This window comes from Aplosporella prunicola, assembly GCF_010093885.1.
Source record: "Aplosporella prunicola CBS 121167 unplaced genomic scaffold K452scaffold_23, whole genome shotgun sequence".
NCBI classification, from domain to species: domain Eukaryota; kingdom Fungi; phylum Ascomycota; class Dothideomycetes; order Botryosphaeriales; family Aplosporellaceae; genus Aplosporella; species Aplosporella prunicola.
In genome coordinates, this window is record NW_022983551.1 from 316,300 (window position 1) to 332,668 (window position 16,369).

General features: G+C 53.0%; 7 protein-coding genes across 7 annotated transcripts in view; 4 read left to right on the forward strand and 3 right to left on the reverse strand.

Annotated features, from left to right (window-relative positions):
- Window positions 1-863: 863 nt before the first annotated feature.
- On the reverse strand, window positions 864-3,568 carry K452DRAFT_277014 (uncharacterized protein). The gene is made up of 2 exons (XM_033539307.1): window positions 3,113-3,568; window positions 864-3,051 (listed from the first exon to the last, which is right to left on the reverse strand). Exons 1-2 carry the CDS (start codon window positions 3,355-3,357, stop codon window positions 1,005-1,007), a joined length of 2,292 nt encoding a protein of 763 aa, XP_033394249.1. The 5' UTR covers window positions 3,358-3,568; the 3' UTR covers window positions 864-1,004.
- Window positions 3,569-3,762: 194 nt separating this feature from the next.
- On the forward strand, window positions 3,763-4,464 carry K452DRAFT_233864 (uncharacterized protein; the record flags this gene model as incomplete). The annotated part of the gene is made up of 2 exons (XM_033537337.1): window positions 3,763-3,799; window positions 3,872-4,464. 2 exons carry the CDS (start codon window positions 3,763-3,765, stop codon window positions 4,462-4,464), a joined length of 630 nt encoding a protein of 209 aa, XP_033394250.1.
- A 1,274-nt stretch (window positions 4,465-5,738) lies between these two features.
- K452DRAFT_233928 (uncharacterized protein) lies at window positions 5,739-7,175 on the reverse strand (the record flags this gene model as incomplete). The annotated part of the gene is made up of 1 exon (XM_033537343.1): window positions 5,739-7,175. The coding sequence occupies one exon, from the start codon at window positions 7,173-7,175 to the stop codon at window positions 5,739-5,741; it is 1,437 nt and encodes a 478-aa protein (XP_033394251.1).
- A 2,138-nt stretch (window positions 7,176-9,313) lies between these two features.
- Window positions 9,314-10,855, reverse strand: K452DRAFT_256118 (uncharacterized protein; the record flags this gene model as incomplete). The annotated part of the gene is made up of 3 exons (XM_033538387.1): window positions 10,374-10,855; window positions 9,730-10,280; window positions 9,314-9,602 (listed from the first exon to the last, which is right to left on the reverse strand). Coding segments are annotated over exons 1-3 (1,281 nt in total), but the record flags the coding sequence as incomplete, so codon positions are not given.
- A 1,315-nt stretch (window positions 10,856-12,170) lies between these two features.
- K452DRAFT_301076 (uncharacterized protein) lies at window positions 12,171-13,543 on the forward strand (the record flags this gene model as incomplete). Its single annotated transcript, XM_033542398.1, has 3 exons — window positions 12,171-12,195; window positions 13,006-13,070; window positions 13,139-13,543. The coding sequence occupies 3 exons, from the start codon at window positions 12,171-12,173 to the stop codon at window positions 13,541-13,543; spliced, it is 495 nt and encodes a 164-aa protein (XP_033394253.1).
- A 699-nt stretch (window positions 13,544-14,242) lies between these two features.
- K452DRAFT_321107 (uncharacterized protein) lies at window positions 14,243-15,690 on the forward strand (the record flags this gene model as incomplete). The annotated part of the gene is made up of 2 exons (XM_033544372.1): window positions 14,243-14,303; window positions 15,332-15,690. 2 exons carry the CDS (start codon window positions 14,243-14,245, stop codon window positions 15,688-15,690), a joined length of 420 nt encoding a protein of 139 aa, XP_033394254.1.
- A 322-nt stretch (window positions 15,691-16,012) lies between these two features.
- K452DRAFT_88012 (uncharacterized protein) overlaps window positions 16,013-16,369 on the forward strand; it is a 1,048-nt gene continuing 691 nt past the window's right edge. The window contains exon 1 of the mRNA XM_033547268.1: window positions 16,013-16,369. Within this exon, the coding sequence (XP_033394255.1) occupies window positions 16,053-16,369 (317 nt within the window). The 5' untranslated portion in view covers window positions 16,013-16,052.

Genomic DNA, 16,369 nt, shown 5'->3' on the forward strand with positions numbered 1-16,369 from the left:
TTTATTTATTTATTTATTTATTTATTTATTTATTTATTTTTTTAAAAAAAAAACAAAAAAACAAAAAAACACAGATTAACGCATGTAACTGTCCTTGACCTGCGCTACTCCGTACATGGTATACTATACATGTGTTGACTACCTGTCGTCTACAATCATAACTATCGTCTTCGTTGTCCTTACACATGGCGATACACATCAAATCGCACTCATAAATGTGCCAAGCTATCTGACAGAATTACTACATTACTTCTTTGATAAGTTCTCCAATAAAAGTTTCGTCCCCCCCCCACTTTCACTTAAAACTAGGGGTTTGGAAGTATTGGTTTACTATCAGGTTAGCTGTCTTTATTTGATCAATGTAAGATTATTACAATATGTTCTTGCCGCAACTGATAAGGCTGGGGTTTCCCTGTATCTATATCTTTTTTATGAAACCCGGAACCGAACACTAAACTAAAAAAAAAGACATTAATTACATAGAAAATCCGGGCGGCAACAACGAATTATGATTTGGATAGCTATTTAGCGTTAATCCTTGTCTGGACTTCGTAACGTCCGTCACCATCAAGCTAGATTCACGATTCACTACTTAACGAGATAACGATGCTTATACGGAGTAGAAATGAAATCAAGTTATTAATACTATATATACATTCCAAGGCCTTCTTACTCATATTCAAGAGACTAGGCTTGTAGCTAGATGAGGAGTACTCTATAGAGAGTTCTTGTATCATTTACTACTTCGCTGGACGGTGAATTTCTTTTGACAGTGATGGACGTTAAGTAGACATTGAGCTCGCAGCAAAGACTGTCTGTTCATCGACCAGTGACGTGTTTAGGCCATGCTGGGAGAAAACAATGCACCTATAGCAGGAGGCTGAACCCCCCAGAAACAATTTCGACAAATCTGGCCAGAGGTGTGTAGATTAACGATGGTCATACCGTATATACATCCGTCATTGTCAACCCTTCCTCCCTAAAGATCCATGCTTCCATCCTTTTCAACTAAGGGTGAACTCTCCACTCACCCCCTCAAACGATTTGATGGTACCACCTATGCTCTTCGCGTCTCCGTAATACCTGAAGCGGTACTTGCCAGCCTTCGAGTTCGCGTTCGTCTCCCACGTGAGCGTAACCTGGCTCGTAGCCAAGATAGTGCTGATCCTCTTCCACTCGAACACAAGCTCCCAATCCTTATCCTCAAGCACGCGTTCCCAGTCACCCGAGTCGTCGTTTTTCCGCTCAACCGCCGCATAAGTTCCTTCGAGACGGAGGTTGTTGCGCGGGTTAGCGCCGATGAAGGTTGCCTGCACAATATCACCTGCCGAGTATGAGGCATTGACATGGACATCAGTGACCACATCGCCGAAGCTCTTTCCGATACCGGCACTGTCTGCCACGACACCCGAGATGAAGTTCAGGCTGCGATTCCGGTTATCAGGCGGCGAGGGACCGGCGGGTGGTCCGCCGCTAGCGCTTGGCGACAGATACGGCAGGTAGGTCAGTGTGAGGTTGATGTAGGCCTGCAAAGTGTGCGGACCGTGGAGCGTCGACGCGCCTTCGTAGCGCTGCGCGCCATACTCTTCTTCCGTCGCAATGTAGTGTACGTAGCTGTTTCCTGGGGCACCGAGCACGACGATGGGCTGTGGGCTACCCTCAGATGAGAGCAGATCGGAAGACACAACTTCTTTGTGCAACGCCTCGCGCCAGCGCCGTCCAGACATGGTGGTCGCTTCACCGGGCGAGACGATGATGAAAAACTGTCCTACGCGCAGCACCTGAATGTCGACGATGTTTGCCGCCCAGGGATAGGGAAGCTTGCTCGCGCCAACATCCAAAAGAATCGGCTTCGGAGACTGGCATTTCTTCTGTGCGGCAGACGGTATATGGATGAGGCTACCGACAGCATTCCAGAACGGGTTGTCAGGTGAGTCGGAATCGCCTTGCGTGAAGTCAAAGGCGCCAGGTCCGTCTGTCGTACCGGCGGCAAACGAGTTGCCCATGGCGGCAGAGCAGGTAGAGACGTAGCTGCCGTTAGAGAGGGGAAAACTGTAGTCGGAGAAGTCGACAAACGAATGCAGAGACTTGATGGATCCAGATATGCTCGTGCCACCGGACGTCAATGAATCATAAATCTCTTTGGCACCAGCATACTGACGGCGACCGATCTCATAGCAACTTTTGGCTCCTCCATCATTCAAGCCGAAGTACGGACCTCTGCCATGGCATGGCTGGCTCTTACCACCACAGGTACTGTTCTCAAGTGAGCATTTCTGGTTGCTGCCGTCCTCGCACCAAGCATCGTTGACGTTTGGGCTAGTGTCGCCAACATTGGTCTGCGAGAATCCAGCCACGAAGCCTTCAGCAGCATTGGAGCTGGTTGCCATATCCTGCTCAAACAGGTATGCAGCCACACCCTTGTTGTCACCGGTAATGAGAGTCTGGTTTCCAAGCAAAGACGTGCCATGGACAGCAAACCATGTCAAGACACCAATGTCTTTCCCGTCGCTGTCACGCTGGAAACGAAGAAGTGTCATGGTTTTGTCGACGCTGTCAGTGTAGCGCGCGCGCTCTTTCTCGGGATTGTGGAGGTAGGCCCACAGGCTGCGGTTGATGTTGGCATCCTGAATGGTGGTAGTACCGACACTGAGACTTCCAGTGGTAAGGTTCTCGTGCGCACGTTTGATGGACAAAAGCGTTCCGTCTACGATGGCCTGGTAGCTCTGTTTAGAGAAGCCCAGACTGGTGATTTGCGGCAAGAGGTAGTTCAACCAGGCTCCAGGTCCGGAGTGGCTGTGCGTGCCCACAACGGCAACGTTGGAGTGGCTGTACATGGCGTAATCATCGCCCAAGCTCGCAAGGCCTTCCAGTATACCATTACGGATGGCCGTGTCGCCAGACTGGGTGTCCAGGATAAGATACAAGAAGCGCTCGTCGGGCTTGTCAACATCGCCAATGACAAAGGCGCGCGAATAGATGCGCTGGCGGAGGCCGGACCCGATTTGGCTCGTGTTGGCATAGCCCATCATGTTGAGCTCCACCACCGGGCTAGCTTGCGCATCAGCATGACTTGTTCGGGCAGAGCAACAAGTTCGAAACAGCCGCTTACCCAGTGATGTCCGCCTTGCCCACGCCGATCAAGTACCGGTCTCCGGCCTCAGCGGCAGCTTGATGAGTCGCGTCCTTGACACCCAGCTGCGTCTGCATGTCGCCATGGCTTCTCCACGCGCTGCCATCTTGCTGCCAGCGCCAGAAATCGACTTGGGGCAGGCCGAAATAGGCGAGGAGTTGGGTGAGAAAAAGCAAAGCAACCGTGGCGCCAGCCAAGGCAACGGCTATGTGAGAGCGAGCCATGAGCGTTGTCGGAGGCGAAAGAGGGCAAGAGGGGAACGGGATGGCGACGGGGAAGGGCGTACAAACGGGCGCGTGCCCGGAAAGGCTTTAAAAGCTAGCGGCGGCGAACGCATACTACATTATAGTAATCTACCTATGTATGTGCTATGATTGTGTAGTGACGGATGTAGAGATGTCGTCCGTCCGGGTTGCAGGCCCGTGGAGGAGATGCAGGAACGGCGGCGAGTTGTCCACGAATACAAGACGCTCTCCACCCGCCGCTTCTCCACATGGTCATTTATTTCCTTGGCCGCGCGCGCGCCGGCCCGAGTCGCCAGGAAACCCACATCTCGCGTCGCGCTCTTTACCTCGCTCTCTCCACCCACCCTAGGTCGTCTCGCCTGCAATCCACCCAACAAGTCCACGATGCCATTGATCCTTGAGTCGCACGACTCTCTTCCATGTGACTCCTTCCCCCTCCCCCCACTCCACTCCGAACCCACCTGGGCCACGCAACTGACCCCCCACCCGCCAGATATCGACGCGGCCCTCACGCCCGCCGCCCACGCCGCTGCCTCCGCCCTCATCGCCGCCGACCTTGACCCCGCCGCCGCCACGCAAGCCCTCCACCCCAGCATCCCCGCTTCGTATGCGCCGCGCTTCTCGCCCGCCCTCGAGACTGAGCACGCCCGCCTCGCTGCCGCCGCGCCCAAGGAACCCGGCACCGGCGTCGACCTCGCCCGCTACGAGGCCCTCGACGCGCCGCCCGACAACGACGCGGCCGCCTGGCGCGCCCTGCTGCAGCGCGCCTACACCAGCTCCGCGCACCTGGACGCCCGCGCCGCCAACCTCGCCCTGCTCGAGCGCTATGGCAAGAATGCCTGGCTCGTTGCCAACTCCCAACTCGAGGACATTCTGCGCGCCCTTGAGGCCGACCTCGCGCGCGCCAAGCTCGAAGTCGAAGCCATTGAGACTGCGCGGCGGTCCGCGCAGGGCGGTGTCGCGGCTGAGCTAGGCTTGCTGGACGAGGCGTGGCGGAACGGCGTCGCGAGGGTCATTGAGACTGAGGCTGCGGCCGAGGGTCTACGCCGGCAGACTCTGGAGCGCCAAAGAGAAATGGCGGCGTGAGTTGAGGGAAAAAGGCATATTGCTGACGACCACGCATGCAATGGATGAAATTAATTTCAGACGATATAAAAAAGAGCTTCCCTAATAACGGAACCTGGAATTGGTATGGCAGTGGCGTTCATGGGCGTTCTTTGATAGGCGTCTCGTGATACCTTGAACAGAGCTTCGCTGTGTCTGTACCACGCACGACCCAGAAGGAGGTATAGAGGAAAGGCGCATGCCGGACAATGGCAGCGCGAGGAGCACAGCACACGCAGTGTCCCGTCTGCACTGCATGTGCCCGAAAAAAATAACAAAATAAAAAAATTCAGGGAGCATGCAATAGCAACACAGTTGGCTGGTATCTAGATACTCCTAGCAGTGGTCAACAGTGCCGCAAACGACATAATAGATTCAAATTTAAACAACAATAGCCGACCCAAACATTGTCATCCAATGAACTTGTTTCATATGTACGTGTGAAGGCAATCATTAACAAAGACACCGTCCGCGATTCCACATCACCAAGCCAAGCCCATCACATCGGAAGCAAACACCACCAAAGCACAAAGCATGCAGTGACCGCAAATCCGAGCAAAGGGCAAAGGCAGGCTACTTTGGCCAGCACACTTAAGTAAGTAAGTAGGTAGAATAGTAGTGTGCGTGCGCGAGTGAAGGCCGTCTTGCGGCTTCGCGAGCGGGGTAGAGAAAACTAAGGAAATCGAGGAAGGGAAGTAGTAAGGTAGTTAAGACGGCGGCAGCGGCAGCAATAGTAGTAGTGGCGGCAGCGGCAGTACCAACGACGATAAAAGCGACAGCGACGACAAGCGGGGAAGAACGCCGTACAGGGATAAAAAAACAAAAGAGGAAAAAAAAAAAAATGAGAAAAACGCGCAATACCAAAAGTCACACCGAATCCTCCCGTCCAGCCGACCAACCATCCAGCCATCCAGCCATCCCCGAGTGTAGTCGTCCGGAAGTGTAGTCAGATCAGTCGTCCGTCCTTAACCTAGCCGAATGCCTAATAGTGATTCACCATCCGATTCCGACCAGCCTTTGCTCCTCCATACTCCTTCTTTTTTGCCCTGGAGACCAAGCTACACGCCCCCAAGGTGTGGATGTGTGCGCGTGCGCGTGGCGCAAGCGCGTGCCGAGACAATGAATACCGAGCAAGTAAGCCGTACCAAATACCAATTCCGTCGCTATGAGTGATGTTCCGCCTGAAGTAACAACCGTGGCTTGAGTGTGAGGCGATTGAGAGCAGAAAAGCTCTCTTGCCAACGACAAGGCGTTGCTTACGCAACGGAAGCCGTGTCTGGCTCCATTTGCTCAGCCAGCGGATCCGAGTCGTCGGTGAGGGGCAGCTTGCTCGGGTCGTTCCGCCTCATGATGCCTTCGACGGGGCCCAACAGCCTCTGGAAACCATCCTTGCCCAGAGTTGCAAGCTTGACTTCGGTGTTGCTGATGACTGAGGCAGCGCGAGGTGCGTCGTTGAGCAGAGCCAGCTCGCCAAAGTAGTCACCCTTCCTGTAGCGCTTGACGCTCTTCTCGATGCCACGCTTGTAGACCTCTGCCTCACCCGACTCGAGGATGAAGAACGACTCGCCGACGTCGCCCTCGCGTATGATGGTTGTACCGGAAGGATACTTGCGCGTCTCGAGCGCGTCGGCAATCTTGGATCGCTCGTAGGGCGTCAGGCTCACCAGTAGGGGCACTTCTTCCAGGAAACCCTCGTACATGCGGCGGCGTTGGAACGCGCTGTCCATTAGGATGCGGCGGAAGGTGACGCGGTCAAGAGCCCACAGAGTTGATGGCTCGGTCGAGGTGACGGTTGCGGCACGCGGCGCGTTGTACATGAGTGCGAGCTCACCAAAGGAGCTGCCAGGGCCCACGCTCGTGACCTTGTTGCCTGCGCCGTCCGGACCAGCTTCCAGCTTGCCGGACTGGTTCACGTAAATGTCAAAGGCGCCGCTTTCGACAACGTAAAAGTAGTCGCCGACATCGCCTTGCGTGATGACCTTGATGCCCTTTGTCGGGATGGGCTTCTCCTGCAACGCTCCGAGCACCAGTGCCGATTGTTCGTCATCAAGATGAGAGAAGAGGAAGTTGCTGGCGACAGCGGCCTTGAGGCGGGCCTGCTGGTCGGCCGTCTTGGGGTGGTAGGGCGGCGACCAGTTCTCGTGGATGGCGGACGTGGGGTTGAGCGACTCTGCGGAGACGGAGGTGCGACGACCCATGTTGTAGTTGCTGGGGAAGCTCTGCGTATCCATTGCGTGCATGGCGGCGAAGCCGCTTGAGGCGGTCGGGGCCGAGCGCGAGGGGTTGAAGCCGCCGAAGCCGCCAAAGACACCGCTGGAGCCGTCGAGAGCTGCGGAGAAGGCGCTGCTGCTGTTGTGGGCGGACATGAGCGAGCTGGGGAAGGATGATGCGGTGGGCGAGGCGAGAAGATCGTTTTCGTCCTCCTCCTCAAGGCTCTGCATGCCCAGAGGGGTGCTGGGCTTGCTCGAGGGCGAGGTACCAAAGGGATTGCTGCCGGGGAAGTTTGTCCCTGGCATCAAGCCGCCCGGGCGTTCTGAGGAATGCTGCTGGGTCAGCAGGAACTCGGCGCGCTGCGACTCGAGGCGGCGGAGGAAGAAGTTGGCGCAAAACTGCAGCACGTCCTGAGGCTGGTGCTTGAGGACCTCGCGATTGAGGGCGTTGATTTCGTTGGAGTAGTCGGGTGGTAACGCCATTGGAAGCGTCGGGAGCCGGTTGGGCGGGCTGCGTTTTAGAGGGCGAGAGGGGTCGCTCGCTGCTGCTGCTGCTGGGGCCAGGGTTGAGGTGGTGCGAATGGGCTTTGACGTAACGGAGGTAACTTTGCGGCCGGCCTGGTCCGAGGAGCGCCCGATGCAAGATGCAGGCGAAGAATGCAGGTGGGGGAGGGTGATGGGTGGGTGTGGTTGTGAGGGTGAGTGAGAGAGGAGGAGGGAGCGAAAGAAGAGGAAGAAGAAGAGAGAGAGAGCGAAGACACAATGAACTCAGGAAGCTTCGGGCATGGGAAGGATGGGCGCGATGGACAAAAGCAGCGAGGCCAGGGCAGCAGCGATCAGACGGTGAGCCGGGGGGGAAGGGCAGCTAAAGGGTGCGGCGAGATGAGCGCTGATTCAACTCTCTCAGCCAGGCGGGGGCGTTCGTCGCAAGCGCTTCTGGCCGCCTTCTCGAAGAGCCCGTCGAACAACTTTATCACGCTGCACGACAGCAAATCCTCAGCCATGTGCCTGCGCCTGCCCCTGCCCGCCTCCTGAACCTCCGCCCGGACGCCGCTAGCATCATAGCTTCGACGCAGCCTTGCAGCCACCCGGCTGCCCTCCTGACGCGCCGCCTCCTTTCGGTCGAAGCCTGAGGGCCGATCGTCATCCGCAACCGGCTCGTTTCACCTCGCTTGACCTTTCCCGAGCCCTTCCGCCTTCCGCCTTCCGTCCAGCCAAGCAGCAACCCTCGAGCTCGAGCAGTATGCTTGCAACACTTGGAGATCCGCCGCCGCCGCCTTGGCTCCCTTGGGTTGTTTTTCTTTTTTTGTGCACCTTGAGGGAACCACCACCACAGGTAGCCGTGGCGTTGAACCATTCATTCTTCTTCTTCTTCTTCTTCTTCTTCTTCTTCTTCTTCTTTTTCTTCTCTTTCTCCTTCTCCCTCAACTAACTTCTTCTTTGCCTTCTTTTGCCCATTCTTCTGCCTAACCACCATCACATCTTGGTTGTACAGAGCTCATTCGGCAGCAACCCAAATCGACCCATATCCACAGCTAGCGCAACACGGCCCAGCAATTTACTCGTACATAGGAGTACAGCTAGACAGTTACTCCGACTCCTACCTGCTTGCTCCTCATCTCCACAGCCACAAGCATTGTTACCTACAGCAGCCCCAAGCCACTCCTTTGCTACACGACACATACTCAGCCTCAACCTAACACAACAAAGTGCTCATTGCTCCAAGACATCCCGTCACGGCCGGAGACAACGCGACCAACGCCTCTGCACGCCAATCTAGACTCAATGGACTTCCAACTGTAGCTGGGGTTTGCCTGATCCACTTCCACCACTCAGCCGTGGGTCATTATGCAGCAAAGATCCAAGAAAGGACCGTCATGTCCCTTATGTTTCTGATACAACTAACTGAGTAGGCAGCCCCCATTGTCTACTTGACAACAAGTCGCAGTCAGGCACACCCAACTGTGTACCATTAATAAACAGCTGACGCAGAATACTAAATTTGAGTGTTCCAACACTGCACGGCTCTGATAGGCAGGCATGCAAACGAGCTATCAAGAGCATTTCACTTCGCTTCTCTCCACACATGCACTTGCCGAAGCCCTTTGCAGATACCATAATGCAATCTTTTGCACGTCATGTTTTGATCAGCGAGCGCAGCGAACGCCATGCTGGCCGTCGATCGTCTTCGGCAGTATGATAGTCACTTGGGTTTGAACTGTCCCCGAGTCGCACTACGCGGGGGAAGATGTGCGTGGGGTGCATCGCCAATGACGTATGAATGCTTGACGAGTCTCCACTGACCCCTTTAGTGTAGATCTTCTTATCCCGAGCGTCACAGAAAATTTCCTCGGGGCAGGCACCAATGGGTCGCGACTCTTCGAATCCATAGAGGAGAAAACCTCTTGCCAGAGCAGCTTGGTGCGTATGACAGACAAATTCATGCTTGCGCACTGAAATCTCAGGCGCCACGTCAACCTACAGGCCGTCTGCTTGACCAGCGAATATTGCAGGAAGGCAGGTTCGTGACTCGGAACCTCGGCAGAAATAATCTTGAGAAACAAATTATTTCATGTTTCAAGCAACCAGAGCCACCATCGTGCCCGCAGCTATTTCTAAAACCTCCCCCTGTATGCACTGTTCAGAACACCGTCTCGCCACACTCCTTTCAGATTTAGCGTCGCATCAATATCGTCCAGTGGGTTTCCTTCTACCAGGATTAAATCAGCCTTACGCCCCTCCCTGATAAGTCCTCTATCTGGGAATCCGAATTTCTTGGCAGTCAAGCTCGTAGCTGAGCGCAGGGCCTCCTGTGGTGTGAAGCCGCATTTGTTCACGAGCAAAAATAGCTCGTGATGGGTGGAGAGACCGAAGGCAGTGCCAGGAAGAGGACCGGCGGCGTCAGAGCCACTGTACGAGTGTCAATTTGCAAATTCTAAGCCTCCGCGGAACGGTAAGTGCTCGGTCGAGCAGTCTTTAATCTTTCACTTTTCCATAGAGTCATCGAAATTCTTGAAGGATGCCCTGTCGCACTTACCAGATGATGTCCACTCCCGCTTCCTTCAGCACCCTCACACTTTCATATGCAAATTCCACTCTGCTTCCTTCCGCCTTCATATTGGCACATTGGCACATTTTCTCTTTTTGTCCCTTGTCCAGCAAACGCTCCACTCTTGGATCGTTGGCAAAACGTTCCTGCAGCTCCCTCCCCTCCCCCGTTATGGTGCCCATGGTCGCTAGCGTCGGATTAAGCCACGCACCGGTACGCTGATATGCCGCAACGAGTTCGGGTGTAGGAGACTGGTCGCAAAAGGTATGAGTGAGCCCGTCGATCCCGGTCGACAGCACGGCCAGCGTGTCAGACAGCGATGTGGCGTGCGCAACAACGACGCGGCCGAGCTTGTGAGCGGCATCGACAACGGCGCGCTGCAACTCGACCGTCGGCTGCGGTACGCTAAGCCCTAGAGCCACACCGGACTCATGCATCAGCTTGACGTAGTCGCCGCCTTGGGCGGCGTGCGAGGCTACGAACGCAGCGGCTGACGCCGGCGTGTTTAGTTTGGGCCATGTCGATATATCGGCCAGTGTCTAGTTCCGTTAGCAACATTCGACGCCTAGCAAGCCCAATCACACGCCTCTCCGTGACCCACGCAAACACACTGCCCCCGCAGATTCACTTACCTCCTCACTTCGATTCTTCAGCGTAACGATCGCCTCCGGCCAGCCGCCCTCAATAGTCGCCGCCAGCCCCGCGGCCTTGTAATCCGCGACGTCGAGATCCCGGGCCGCGATTTCCTTGAGTTGGCGCACACGCGGGAACTCATTATGCATGTCTAGCACCGTCGTCACGCCAAAACGCAACGCCTGCGCGATGGCGTCTGGGATGTCTCTGTGGGCGTGGATGTGCGCATCTATGAGGCCAGGGAGTAGCGTATGCCCCGGGAGGGAGCGCGTGGGGACGACAGCAGCTACTGAGGAATATATGGGAGGAGCGCCTGCACCCAAGGCCCAGATCAACCCGTCCACGACGTAAACGTAGCCGTGCTCGATGACGTTCTCGCCAGTAAAAAGGCGAATGTCGGTTAGGACGAAGGTGCTGCTGGCGTCCATGGCTGTTGTCATATTTTTTGGTACTGTCTATCTGCGCCGTCGCAGGTTTCTTCAATCGGGCGATGTCCTGGCGTTACATACGGTTTAGAGCGGGGGCAACCGGGTACACGGCTTTTATATGCCGGCATCGTCAGTATGGTCACGCATATGAGCGTCACGTTGCACGGCCGCCCTGGGCTAAGGTGGAGAGCCGACGGGAGGCAGGTGCTCGCTTTCTTACATTCTCCGCTGGGCCACCCGCGGCGCGCTCCCCGCATTGCGGGGAGGGAGGAGCTGCGCGTGGGGTCGGGATCGGGCACAGGCTGGATGGGGGCCTTGGGGGTCCCACAACGTCGGCGCGTCCCGACCCGCCCGCTAGGTAACTTCCTTCCGGTTGCGCCGACGCCGCGCGGCCTGACGGAGACGCATTGGTAAATAGTCCTTTGAGTGCTTGATAAGTGGAGCGGAGCTGGTGTGCGTATGGATGTGGTACTGGGATTTTGAGTGTTGGGTGCGCGTCTGCGCTGCCTTGGCCTACTCTAGCTGCCTTGCTTGCGGTTATATTTAAGTTTCCGGAGCTAAATTTACCTCAGTTTAAGCCTTGTCCTGCCAAAGATCACTGAATATTGGCAACTGATTGCGATATGTTTCTGGTTACTACGACCTCTCAAATCGTTTGTTTCGTTGCTGTTAAGCTCAAGTTCCTAGCCCTTGTCCTGGTCGTTAAAGTAGGCTCTGAAAAACACAAGTCCTCTTTCTAGGTTCAACTAGTGATGTCCAACTACAAAGGACTATTTTAGTCTAATTATTGGGAACTGGCGATTGCTGGTAATTTGCTAATAAGAGAACGCGTCAATTCCAGCGTAAAAGAGTGTGATGCATTAAATGGGTTTCCTTGAGGCTGTTGCAATCTTATCAACAATGCATACCTCTTTTGAGTACAAATTTATTCTTTAGATAGGCAAACAATTAGTTTTTTTTCTTAAGGAATTAACCACAAGATTTTGTTTTCCCTATATGTTATTGGTTTGTTTGTTCTATATCTTTCTATGCCCAGCTGCCGTTACTGCCTATTGATACTCTAATCCGATAACCCCTGACTGTAGAGGCGGGCAAATTAACAAAGGGCGGATGGGCAACTGTAAGGTTGCAGTACCGGGTGTAAATTCTCTATAGTGGGAAATAAGTGTTTGCACACCTATGCGGTTTGGGCACGATGCCATTCGAAGAAGATGTTTTTTGTAAATATACTTCGACTGCGCTGAGCTGCTACCCGAGTTAGCCTGGTAGGTTATAAATGGATTGTTGTGTTGTAAGCTCTGCTAGACCTTATATATAGTAGCAGTAATCTCTACTTCTCGGAGAGGCTTGCTCGGCTTTTAGATAAAAATGAGTATCAACGTATATCTTAGTCGTGAGTTGCTGCTATGAGACAGGGGTGCGGTCAACAATAGCCAACCTTTTATAATAAAATCAAGCACCATGTAAGGTTACGGTGTATAGTTTTTCACTGAAGCAGTATGGTGGCTACCTTGACTATGCCTAACTGAAACAAGGGTTGAAGTGATAGGACCTTGAAAAGAAAGCAAATAAATGCATGTTGATTATGAGCAAACGGACTTGGGAATCAGACTTAAGCGGAAAAGGAAATCGAATACAAACGGACACAAAGGCCGACATCTACAGGCCCTAGGCTTCAGCCTATTCCAAAATTGCATGCCCTAGGGCTAAAAGAGAAATAAACAAAACTGAGACGTAGCTCTTTAGCTCTGCACGAGCCTCTATACTTTGTTGAGGGATTTTTCGCAAGTTCGCCGTCTATTCATTCCCAACTCTTCCCTCCGAATTACTCTTTATATTCGCCTATGCCTGAAATCATTCAAACACTGCATTATTTTAGCGACCTGCCATCAAGTATCAGTATATGAAGCCATGGCTCATGTTCTGAGCCGAACACGGGCGACGACTTCGATATCACAACCATCTTTCCACCATTCACTCTTCTTTCAAAAGAGAACGTCATAATCATCAAAAGGAATCTCGGCAGCTATCCGGACAGGATCCGCTACGCCGTTAAATCATGGCCTCTGAATTTCAAACCCGACGGTACACTATTTGAGAAGCAGCCAGAAGCGCAGAAACTAAAACTGAGTGTACGGGAATAATTTCAAAATTTTGGCGACGAGCACACTCATTTAGGCTCTGTTGGGGCTAACTTTTCTAGATACAAACGACGCTCTCTTTCCAGATGGCGCTGTTGACAGCGACTGGACTGAAATATTCAAAGAGGTATGTTCTTTTAAACATGCTGAATATCCTGAAACTGCTTCCATTCTAACACATGATGGCGTTTATAGGAAGAAGCTCAACTATGCCGCGACGCAAACCTCGATGTCAAGAGGGCTTTAGCCATGAACGTCCCTTCTGTTGTAGCTATTGAAAAGAAACAGAAAGACCAAGATAAACGTGTTGTCGACCTAGAAAATTACTCCCGGAAATCAGACGAGCGTATCGGAAGCCTTCTGAAGCAGATTAACAGTCTAAGGGACGAAGTCGAATCCAACTCAACGATCGCATTCGAAGCGATCGAATCGGCTACATACCAGAAAATGGTCCTGGACAAGTTTGATATGATAGGCGATGACAAGCAAGATCTTAACAACTTTCGAGGAGGTCAGGGGCGCGACATAAGGGCGTTACGTGTCAGAGCAAACGGCGTGCCATCGCTCAAGAGGAAGTTCGATGATCTCAAGAAGCAATGAACAAAGCTCAGGGTTGCTCGAGATCATGCAGGTTGATGGGTGTGATGGGCAAAGATCAATGATAGTATGTTATTATAGGAAATGAAGAACTGCAGTTTGGATTCTTCGCTGGTGGCAGGCTCTCGTTTGAATCTCTGTTATTTCTGGCAAACCGGATTAAATACTGAGAAAATTATGTATATATACGAGACTACATCTTCGGATTATGGGGATAAACTCTGAACTTTGTTCATTTGGCAGTAGAAAACTCTAGCTGGCCATATAAAAAGGCAGTGAAGCCTATGTACATCGCCCATGAGTTCACTGTTATGCACGATCGCAGGCTTTTAAGGTTTCAACAAACCTTGTACGAACAAGCGATAGTACGCCACCATAATTTCAAATATCATATATAAACATACAGTTGATTGTCAAAAAGCAACGTGCACTAGAGACTTGCGCTGCGGTATTTCTACCGGCACAAAGATCAAGATCTTATAACCCATATCATTCATTCACTCCCCCAGCCAGACCTATCCCTCCGCTCTCTCCACCTCACAAATCTCCCCAGCCAACCTCATCAAATCCGCATGTCCCGCACTTCCACAATCACTTCTTCAGTCACGGCTATGACATTAATTTCAGCCTACTACTCTGCTCCATCCACCGTGACAAACTGGCAGACACGTATCTAGACGCGATACCTGCGGATTTGCCGCCATGTCTATTCAGTGTTTGTTCACCGGGAGTGCCGGAGGCCAGGATGGTGCCCGGAAGGGCAGTGAGTATCATGACGTCACCACGTGTCGGCTTGCGCCAACAACGTCGCTTAAATTGGATTGGATCATTCCTAATAACATCAACAAGGCCACAATTTGTGTTCATATTAGGGCATCATGGGCTCGCGTGTGCTGTCGCAGGCACCGCGAAGCATAATTAGTGTCCAAACGAAGCAGGTACAAATACTCCTTTGGGTGTTGACATGGATTGCCCACGAGATGGAAAGCTTGTTTTACTCCGTATGAGCTTGGCGTATATTTATGTCACTTTTGTATACAAGAGTAAACATGTTGTAGTACGTTAATTTTTCTTTCATACTTCCCAGAGAACCATCTTCGGGGGCGGCAGCATGAGCGCCCTCACTGTCGGCTATCACCCCTGCTCACAATAGAAAAGGGGGCGCCTACGAAGCAAGTTCGATAGGCTGACAGACTGTCTGTGAGACGTTACACCACACAGCCGCACGATACAGGGGTAAGGTCTCAAAAGCGACCACTGACCCGCTTTTTGATATCAAATTAAAGATTTCCTTTTCTTCTGACTCTCATCCCCTGAATCACATCATCATGTTTTCTCCGTTGTTTAAAAGAGCTGGCTGCGGTGTAAGCCCAGTGTGCCACGGGCGTTGCTGTCTCTCCGAACTATGCTGCGGCACATGCTGCGATGGCACCGGGCAATTCTGCTGTGGTAAGAACAGCTGCTGTAGCAGCGACCAATTCTGCTGCGGCGATGGGCTGTGTTGCTCGTCCGAGGAATCCTGCGCCTTTTACCAAGACCTCTCGAACGAGACGCGCTCTATCTGCACGACCGGGACCGGAAGCCCAAACGCCACCATAACCCTCGACTTCGACTCTCCATCCACCGCGTTATCCAACACCACCACCAGTAGCAGTGGAGAGACCACGACCGCAGCACCAACCAGCAGCGTATCAGCCCAACCTACCACAACACCCCTCTCCTCCTCTGCAGCTCCCACCTCCTTTCCACCAACCTCCACCCAAGCCCAAACCCATATATCTTCCACAAAAGACCTCTCTGGCGGCATCATAGCCGGCATCGTCCTCGGCGCTCTCAGCGTGCTTCTCCTCATAACAGGAGCCTACATTTTCCTCCGCCGGCGAAAGCAGCACAACCAGCCTCAATCGCCCTCCGAAAAACCCATTGGTGGCCGCCACGAGCTCAGCGCCGAGAGCAGTGACCCCTCGAAGCACTTATCAGAAGCCGAGGCCGTCGGGACAATGGTTAATGAGATGCATGTGCCGCCGCACGAAGCGGGTGGCGCGGCTGTACACGAGTTGGCGGCTGAGGAGCCGGCGGTGGAGGTAGGAGTGGGTGATGGAGATGCTGGGAGCGGAGGGCGGGCAAGTGTGGAGGATAGGCGGGTCTGATAAGAGGGCAGTAATGAGTGCATATTCGTGAGAGCGAGAGGGATCGTTGCTAATGTGTATTCGGGTTAGCAGACAGTAGGTGTAGGTCCCCGTGGCTGGAGGGAAGAGACCCCTCTCCCTCTGCACAGAGTTACTTGATATAGCTCACTACGCAGGGACAATTCCACTAATACCTTCCAGCAGACATGCCTTTTACCCTCAACCAACCCAAGTACGCCCCGTATTTTTTTACTTTCGCGACTACGTCTACCCGCAGAACCCTCTATATCTACATTCCCGCAGGCCCAGTACACTCCCAGTGCCTAGCAATGAAGCTCACAAGGCATTTAAATCAAGCCAGAGTGACGAAAAAGTCGCACAGCATGACAATCGAGAAACAGACATATAAACAGACAACAGGCAGACGAGCATGCGTTTTTTCCTTTGCGCAAAACAAAGCGACCGTCCCATCCATTACTACTCTATGCAATCCGCCGCCGGCTCGATGCATTTTGTCAGGCTTGTCCCATGATGTGTTTGTTGTGATGTGTAACCCAACCAGCCGTCAACAAGAGAGAAAGAAAAAGGACCAAGGAGAAGAGAAGAGAAGAAGAAGAAGAAGAAGAAGAAGAAGAAGAAGAAGAAGAAGAAGAAGAAGAAGAAGAAGAAGAAGAAGAAGAAGAAGAAGAAGAAGAAGAAG